The sequence below is a fragment of the Mobula hypostoma genome, chromosome 21 (assembly GCF_963921235.1).
Source record: "Mobula hypostoma chromosome 21, sMobHyp1.1, whole genome shotgun sequence".
NCBI classification, from domain to species: domain Eukaryota; kingdom Metazoa; phylum Chordata; class Chondrichthyes; order Myliobatiformes; family Myliobatidae; genus Mobula; species Mobula hypostoma.
In genome coordinates this window covers 7,702,176-7,711,276 of record NC_086117.1, presented here as the reverse complement: position 1 = coordinate 7,711,276, position 9,101 = coordinate 7,702,176, and the positions used below count along the sequence as shown (strand labels likewise).

The window sequence follows — 9,101 nt, the reverse complement described above, 5'->3', positions numbered from 1 at the left end:
AGGGATAATAAATGAGCCATGATCAAATGATGCAACAGACTTGATGGGTTGAATAGCCTAATTCTGCTCCTATGTCTTATGCACTAAGACCACCAAAATCAACAATGTCAGACTGGGGCGTTTTCCCTTAGAACGTAGGAATCCGAGTGGTGAGGCGCGTAGATAAGGTGGATCATCAGTAATGAAGTCTAAAACCAAAAGACCCAAAGGTGAGAGGGGAAAGGATCTGAGGGGCAAAGTTTTCACATAAAGGGTGGTGAGTATTTGAAATGAGCTGTAAGAGGAAGTGGCAGAAGTGGGTACGATTACAGTGTTTGAAAGGCATTTAGACAGGTACATGGATAGAAAAGGTTTAGTGGCAAATGGGACCAGCTTAGAAAGACACCTTAGATTATATGGACAAGTTAGCCAATGGCACTGCTTCTGTGTTATATGGCTCTGCACTCTCCATCCCATATCCTTGTGAAATCTATTGGAAACCAGTTTTTCTTTATAATGCTTTTTATAAGATCTGTACTTTTTTTTTAACAAACTCATGTACTTCTCACACTCACTGGCAGAAAGCGGTATATCAGCTAAACTAACTTTATCACCTTTCTCATTTTTCATTGGCTAAGCAATAGCATATTACTCACATGATGCGATTGTTTTAATTATGTGGTCTATGAATTAATTTATCACTGTCTAAGGGATTTTCTTTATCTATAAAAGTTATAAGATTTTTCAGACGTGTCATCTTTATTCTTTTGTCAATATACCTCTTAGCATTGTTTCTCAGCCCTTTATTTAGTACTTTTGCTTAGTACTTGTATGTTTGTTTGTATAAACTGAAATCTTGGAATTAAGACCGCTTGCCATTTCTGACCCCGGATGAACCCTAAAGATCAGACAATCCTAAATATTAAAAACAATTTGATGATTCACTGTTTGGATTAATTTGAAGTTGTGTTTGGAAATTACAAACAATGCACATAAGATAGCTGTGAAATAACATGTATAAATTGTGAGTAAGTTGAACTTTTTCCCAGTAAGATACCAGCCTTGGAAGTCGACTTACAGTATGTACGGGCTGTACATACGACCAAGCGTTTGAGAGACTGGTGGCAGAGATCTGCTGGTTACTGTGGAGCTGCAGGCATCTTATAACACCTTGGATGCAAACATGAAAAAATCTGCACATGCTGGAAATCCAAAACAACACACATAATCCCCCTCCTCTCTTCTCCTCTCCTTCACCATTCCCGTTCCCCTCTCACCGTATCTCCTTACCTGCCCATCACCTCCCTCTCTGCTTCTCTTCCTTCCCTTTCTTCCAGTCTTCTGTCCTCTCCTGTCAGATTCCCCCTTCTCCAGCCCTTTATCTCTTTCACCAATCAACCTCCCATCTGTTTACTTCAGCTCCTCCTCCTCTCATGGTTTCACCTATCACCTGCCACCTTGTACTTCTCCCCCCACCACCACTTCTTCACTCTGACTTCATCCCTTCCTTTCCAATCTTGATGAAGGGTTTCGGCCAAAACGTTGACTTTTCCACAGATGCTGCCTTGTCTGCTGAGTTCCTCCAGCATTTTGTGTGTGTTGCTTCTACCACCTGGGAGATCGGTTTCCCACATTTCAGGTTACTAAAAGTTTACAGAAACCAAATCTGCTTTAATCTACAAGGAAAAAAATCACTTCTTTTTATGTACTATTATTAGAAATAATTCCAAGCCAAGTAAAAATGAAAGATTTTTGAACCATTTTTTATCAAAGTACCTTCATAACCATATTCTCAGTTCTAATGAGATAACACTCAACAACATATGGTTGTGTTCCATTTCAAGCATTTGTAAATGAGGAAAGTATGCAGGCTGAGTTCTTGTTCTGATTACACAATTAGCAAAACACTGTTTATCAGAGATACCAAGTGTGATAGTATCTCCACACATCGCAAAAACATTACACAGAGATGATGTGAGGAGTATATATATAGGCATTACACGACATTGGTGTACAATATTTCTTTAAGACAATAACTAAAACATCAAGCTTTCTTTTGCAAATCTGAATTAAAATAAGCTGGTATAATGTATAGGAGTGTGAGTATAATGGCTTGAGCAATAGCTAAGGCAAAGTGCCACAGCTTAAGTCATTCAAATCTATACCATCACCTGATATTTTAGTCTGCGCAATATAAATTTGACCTGCAAAATGTCTTGCTTGTGCTTATTCCTCTCCAGCCTTCCAACTGCAACACAGGCCAGACAGAATTCTAAAAATGTTAAAATTATTCTGAAATAACTATAATAATAGATACATTTTTGTATTTCTTGTATTACTTAAAATCTGTTCTTTGTACAGAAACAGCTTTGTGTCCTGTGCAAATCCTTATATCAAAGTCTATTTGCATAAATTACACAGGTTGTTTTCAAAGATCTACAATATGTGCATTTTCCAATCAAGAGGCAACAGAGTTCAGTGCTTGAAGCATTTAGGAATAGCCCTAGTTTCACACTATCCAGCAAATTACAAAATATGTTTAACATGCAGTGCAAGTTTGGACACAATAATACTAACAGAGACTCATGCGAGAATGTTTTAATTTCAGCTGTGAGCAGTATAGGCAATAGCAGATTAGCTATTCACTATACAGTCTATCAGGCAAAGTAGAATCTTGTTCAACGTGCAATTCATGGCTAACCTGTTTCACTGCCAATTCGGTTCTGCCACTGAAGCAACTAAAATTTGCAAAGGGGCCTTTTAACCATTAAAGAAATGTGATTAACAAGAATGCAAGAGATTCTACAGATACTTGAGAGTAACATACACAAAATGCTGGAAGAACTCAGCAAGTCAGGCAGCATCTACGGAGAAGAATAAAGAGCTTATGCTTCAGAACATAACCTGTTTTGGGCCAAGACTCTCCTGATCAAGCCCAAAACGCCGACTGTATATTCCTCTACGTAGATGCTGCTTGACCTGCTGAGCTCTTCCAACATTTTGTGTGTGTTATTGTGCGATCAATCAAAAATGCCTTGACTCAACTCACTATAGATATAATTAAAATGGTTGATCTTTTCAGTGGATTTTATTAAGGCAATTTTGGAACATACTTTGTTGGGGGTGTTTCAAAGACGCAGACTTCCAGTTTGACGTATCTGAGGAGGTGGCATTAGTCTGCTGCACTAAGCTGATCATGATGACTTCTTTTACTGATGAAGGACACTCAAAGCTGCTGTGCAGGTTGACTCTGTGGTTGAGAAGGCCTATGGTCCATTGGCCTTCATCAATCGTGGGACGGAGTTTAGGAGCCGAGACGTAATGTTGCAGCTATATAGGACCCTGGTCAGACCCCACTTGGAGTACTGTGCTCAATTCTGGTCGCCTCACTACAGGAAGGATGTGGAAACCATAGAAAGGGTGCGCAGAAGATTTACAAGGATGTTGCCTGGATTGGGGAACATGCCTTATTAGAATAGGTTGAGTGAACTCGGCCTTTTCACCTTAGAGCGACGGAGGATGAGAGGTGACCTGATGGAGGTGTATAAAATGATGAGGGGCATAGATCGTGTGGATAGTCAGAGGCTTTTTCCTAGGGCTGGAATGGCTAGCACGAGAACGCACAGTTTTAAGGTGCTTGGAAGTAGGTACAGAGGAGATGTCAGGGTTAAGTTGTTTTTTTTTACGCAGAGAGTGGTGAGTGCGTGGAATGGGCTGCCGGCAACAGTGGTGGAGGCGGATACGATAGGGTCTTTTAAGAGACTCCTGGATAGTAGATGGAGCTTAGAAAAATAGAGGGCTATGGGTAACCCTAGGTAATTTCTAAGGTAAGGACATGTTCGGCACAGATTTGTGGGCTGAAGGGCCTGTATTGTGCTGTAGGTTTTCTATGTTTCTACATCCTGGAACAAGGGAGGAACTTTGTAAATCTGCCATTTGGTTCTAAATATTGGATGGCGCTGTTCTGAAGTAAATGGTAATATTTAAGTGTCGTACATTGTACTCATGTAGAACAATCAGTCGTAAATCATCATATTTATAAACTTAATGTTTACTCAAGATCATTTAATACAAGGGTTGCCTTCCATTTAATCCTCTCTACCAGCCCAAGTGCAAATTCTCATTCTTTATAAATGATTCAAACAAGACAAATTAAAAGTGCTGTGTGATGGGCCATGTTTCTGTATAAAGTCAGAATGCAAAAATGATATTGTAGATCATCTGATTACCATTATCCCATGCGTACAGAACCTTCTCTTTGGGATTGTAGTCAATCTGGGTGGTATAAGTGTATTCGTTGATGAAGGGTAACTTCGGACTTATTTCAGTGTCTGTGTGAGTATCATATGCGTAAGATACTTGCCCTTCTTTTTCATTGTAGGTATCAACTGCATACAGAACACCACAGATGATGAAGCAGTTGCCATAGGAATTACGTTTGAGGCCTGTTTTCCAAGTTGTCTCTTTCTTCATTGAGAGGTCAATCGGATCTAATTTGCTGATGACTATGATTTCTTGCTGGGAGAACTCATAATATGAAGCAGGGTAAATGACCCAGAGGCCACCCTCATCAACAGCAAAATCAATGTCCGAATGTCCTCGCCACTTCCACGGTGTAGAGTCTTCGTAAACCACGTCATGAAGAAGAGTCCAGGCTGCCACGTAACGCTGCCTAATATTATACTTGATTATATTTCGGGTAAAAGCCCGGTTATAATAGAATGACCCATTGTAGACAACGTGACCTGTTCCAATCCAATTATAAGGAAGCTTGTACAGGTTGCTCCATCGTCCTATGAGAAAAGATGATGTTAAAAGGAAGTTAAAACAAAACAATTCACTCAAAGCTACTTAAAAAGCAGATTCATGCAATAATCTGTGAGATGTAGACAGTCAGTGGGAGAACACTGGTAATGAGTATGTGGGAATGATGCCAGCTAAATAATTTAAATTTATGAATTCTGGCACATATGTAATATATATGAAGAAAAGATTAGGTGGATGGTGTCACCTTAGATTTATAACAAAGCAATTGGAGTCACAGAATCAAAGAGGACTAGAGCACAGAAACAGGCCATTCAACCCATCTAGTCAGTGCCAAACTATTAATCTGCGTAGTCCCAGCAACCTGCACCAGGACCATAGCCCTCCATGCTTATCCAAATTTCCCTTGAGTGTTGAATTTGAACCTACCTCCACCAATTCTGGTTAACAAGCTAATGCAATCAATTAACAAGCAAATGCAATCAATTCAGAAGTTCTGTATCAAAATGACAGCTGATAGCTGGTGGCAGGATGGGAACGGGAGTGATAGGGTTGAGGGTGGGACAGTTGATATACAAGTCGATGCAGTGTGTGGTAGGTGAAACTGTGAGGAAGGTCAGGCTGTCACAATGGCGGGGCATTGGGAGCAAGGGTGGACCCAAATGCAAGACACATCTTGTGAGGTTACTTAGATTTAGTTTATTGTTTGATACCAGGAGAGCAAGGCAGGAGCAGGAAATAGCAAACTGAACAAGGACTCAGGACAAGGACTAGGCTGGGACCAAGGGTCTGGGCTTGGACTCGGAATCGGCTCCCAGAACTAGAGGAGACATGAAGAGGCTAGGGTATGGACTCCGAGCCAGAGACTGGGCAAGGTCCCAGTACCTGGGTCTTGCCTTGGGCTCGGACCCCAGAACCAGGCAAGGACATGACATGGGCTAGGGAGAGGAGGAACATGGAAACACAGAGCCTTGGTCTCAGGAAGCAGGTACATGGAACCATGGACACATACACAGAACACAGAGTCAGGACCCCTCCTTGGGTACAGGACATAGGGCCGGGACTCACACACAGAACAGAGAGCTGGGACCTCTCCTTGGGTACAGGACATAGGGCTGGGTCTCGCACACAGAACAGAGAGCCGGGACCCCTCCTTGGGTACAGGACATAGGGCCGGGACTCATGACCCTCCGCGGGGCAATGGCAAGACGGCCTGACTTACCCCACGGAGGCGAGGACAAGACAAGACAGAACATGACTCCCCACAGGACAATGGCAAGACGGCCTGACTTACCCCACGGAGGCGAGGACAGGACAAGACATGACTCCCCGTGGGGCAACGGCAATACGGCCTGGCTTACCCCACGGAGGCAAGGACAGGACAAGACCAACACGAAAGCACACCAGACAGTACCTATCTAGCTCCGGCGATGGAACTAGACCGAAGTGCAGGCGGGGGCTGCAGACGAGGGCTAGAGGCAAGAGGGGCAGAGAAGGGATTCAGACAAGGGGGTAGGACAGGAATCACAGACCGCCAGGGCCAGGACTTGACATGGTACTTGAACGCCGCCAGGGCCAGGACTTGACATGGTACTTGAATGCTGCCAGGACCAGGACTTGACATGGTACTTGAATGCCACCAGGGCCAGGACTTGACATGGTACTTGAACGCCACCAGGGCCAGGACTTGACTTGGTGCCTCCAGGTAGTGGCGAGCTCTCGACTCGGCCCGGGAACAGTAGACAGCGGTTCTTGATTCCCTCCGGTGGATTAACTGACGGACCCACCTCGGTGAGGAAACTTTGCAGGCTCGCTTTGGCGAGGTAACTGGACAGGGTTGCTCCAGTGAGGAAAGGCGAATTACCGGCACTCACTTCGGGCGGAGACTAGGCCTGCTCCGGCCAGATGACATTGGCACACCGTACCTTGGTGACTTTGCAGACACTCCTGCACCGAACGGCTGAAAGCCGGAGACTATAAACTACCGGTTCAGCCGAGTGTTAATTGCCTCTAATCACCAAAGTCGAGGGACACGGGAAAACAGGGAATCAACGGACCGGATCGTAACATAAACAAGCTAAATTTAAAGGGACCCCGATCCGGGCCATGACACAGGCAGATGATAGGGCAAAATTGCAGCCAGTGGGACGAGGTGAAGTGTAACATGGCGGCAAAATCGAAGAGGGCAATGGATATAGGACTGAAGGTGTTATATTTAAATGCACGGAGTAAGGTCGATGCTCTTGTAGTGCAGTTAAAAATTGGCAGGTATCACTGAGTCATGGCTGAAAGAAGATCATAGTTGGGAGCTTAACATCCAATGATAAATGTACTGGGAGGACAGGAAGGTAGGCAGAGGGGGTGGGGTGATTCTGTTAGTAAAAAAAGTGAAATTAAATCCTTAGAAAGAGGATCAGAAGATGTAGAATCATTGTGTGTAGAATTAGGAAACTGCAAGGGTAAAAAGACCCTGATGGGAGTTATATACAGGCCCCCGAACAGTAGCCTGGATATGGGATATAAATTTCAACAGGAAATAGAAAAGAGGTGTAATAAGGGCAATGTCATGATAGTCATGGGGGATTTCAATATGCAGGTAGAATGGGAAAATCAGGTTGGAGCTGGATCCCAAGAAAGGGAATTTGTAGAATGCCTATAAGATAGCTTTTTAAAGCAGCTTGTGGTTGAGCTTACTAAGGGAAAGGCAATTCGTAATTGGGTGTTCTGTAATGAACCAGATTTGATTAGGGAGTTTAAGATAAATGAACCCTTTGGAGGCAGTGATCATAATATGATGGAACACACCCTGCATTTTCAGAGGGAGAAGTTAAAGTCAGATATATCAGTATCACAGTGGGGTAAAGGGAATTAAGAGGCATGAGAGAGGAGCTGGCCAAAGTTGATTGGAAGGGACGGTAGCAGAGATGATAGCAGACCAGCAATGGCTGCAGTTTCTGGGGGCAATTTGGAAGGTGCAGGATAGATACTTCCCGAAGATGAAGTATTCTGAAGGGAGGATGAGGCAACTGTAGTTGACAAAGGAAATCAAAGACAACATAAAAGCAAAGTAGAGGGCATGTAATATAGCAAAAACTAGTAGGAAGTTAAAGGATTAGGAAGCTTTAAAAAGCCAACAGAAGGGAATTAAAAACCATAAGGAAAGGAAAGATGAAATAAGAAAGTTAGCAAGCCAATAATATTAAAGAGGATACCAAAAGCTTATTTCAGATATATAAAGAGAAAAAGAGAGGTGAAAATGTGTATTGGACTGTTGGAAAATGACGCTGGAGAGGTTATAATGGAAGACAAAGAAATTGTGGATGAACTTAGTAAGTATTTTGCATCGGTCTTCACTGTGGAAGACACTAGCAGTATACCAGGTATTGAAAAGTGCCAGGAAGTAGAAGTGAGTGTAGTTGCTTTTACTAAGGAGAAGGTGCTTGAGAAGCCGAAAGGTCTGGAGGTAGATAAGACACCTGGACCAGATGGACTATACTCCATGGTCCTGAACAATGTAGCTGAAGAAATTGTGGCAGCATTGGTAATGACCTTTTAAGAATCACTCAATTCTTGAATGGTCACAGAGGACTGGAAAATTGTAAGTGTCACTCCACTCTTTCAGAAGGGAGGGAGGCAAAAGAAAGGAAATTATAGGCTAGTTAGCTTGACGTCGGTGGTTGGGAAGATGTTGGAGTCAATTATTAAGGATAAGGTTTCGGAGCACTTGGAAGGTCATTATGAAGTAGACCAACGCCAACATGGTTTCCTTAAGAGGAAATCTTGCCTAACAAACCTTGGAATTCTTTGAGGGAATACAAGCAGGGTAGACAAAGGTAAGTCATTGGATGTTGTTTACTTGGATTTTCCGAAGGCCTTTGATAAGGTGCAGTACATGAGACTGCTTAACAAGGAAAGAGCTCATGGCTTTATAGGAAGGATACTAGTGTGGATAGAAGTTTAGCTGATTGGCAGGAGGCAAAGGGTCGGAACAAAGGAGACCTGTTGTGGTTGGCTGCCGGTGACAAGTGTTGTCCTGCAGAGGGTCGGTACTGGGACTGCTTTTTTTCACGTTATATGTCAATGATTTTCCATGGTGGTATTAATGGCTTTGCGGACAAGTTTGCAGATGATACAAAGACAGATGGAGGGGCAAGTGGTGCTGAGGGAGAGGGAGTCTGCAGAAGGACTTGGACAGATTGGGAGAATGGGCAAAGAAAGGCAGATTGAATACAGTGCAGGGAATTGTATGGTCATGCACTTCAGTAGAAGGAAAAAAGGTGTTGACTGTTTTCAAAAAGGGGAGAAAAATAAAAGATCTGAGGTGTAAAGGGACTTGGGAGCCCTTGTACATGATTAAC

At 43.1% G+C, this 9,101-nt stretch overlaps 1 protein-coding gene across 2 annotated transcripts in view; it reads right to left on the bottom strand.

Annotated features, from left to right (window-relative positions):
• Positions 1–2,947: 2,947 nt before the first annotated feature.
• The window catches only part of LOC134359770 (olfactomedin-like protein 2A), a 53,174-nt gene continuing 47,020 nt past the window's right edge, over positions 2,948–9,101 (bottom strand). For both annotated transcript variants that reach the window (XM_063073383.1, XM_063073384.1), the window contains exon 8: positions 2,948–4,772. In XM_063073383.1, the coding sequence (XP_062929453.1) occupies positions 4,171–4,772 (602 nt within the window). In that variant the 3' untranslated portion in view covers positions 2,948–4,170. The remainder of the gene's footprint in view (positions 4,773–9,101) is intronic.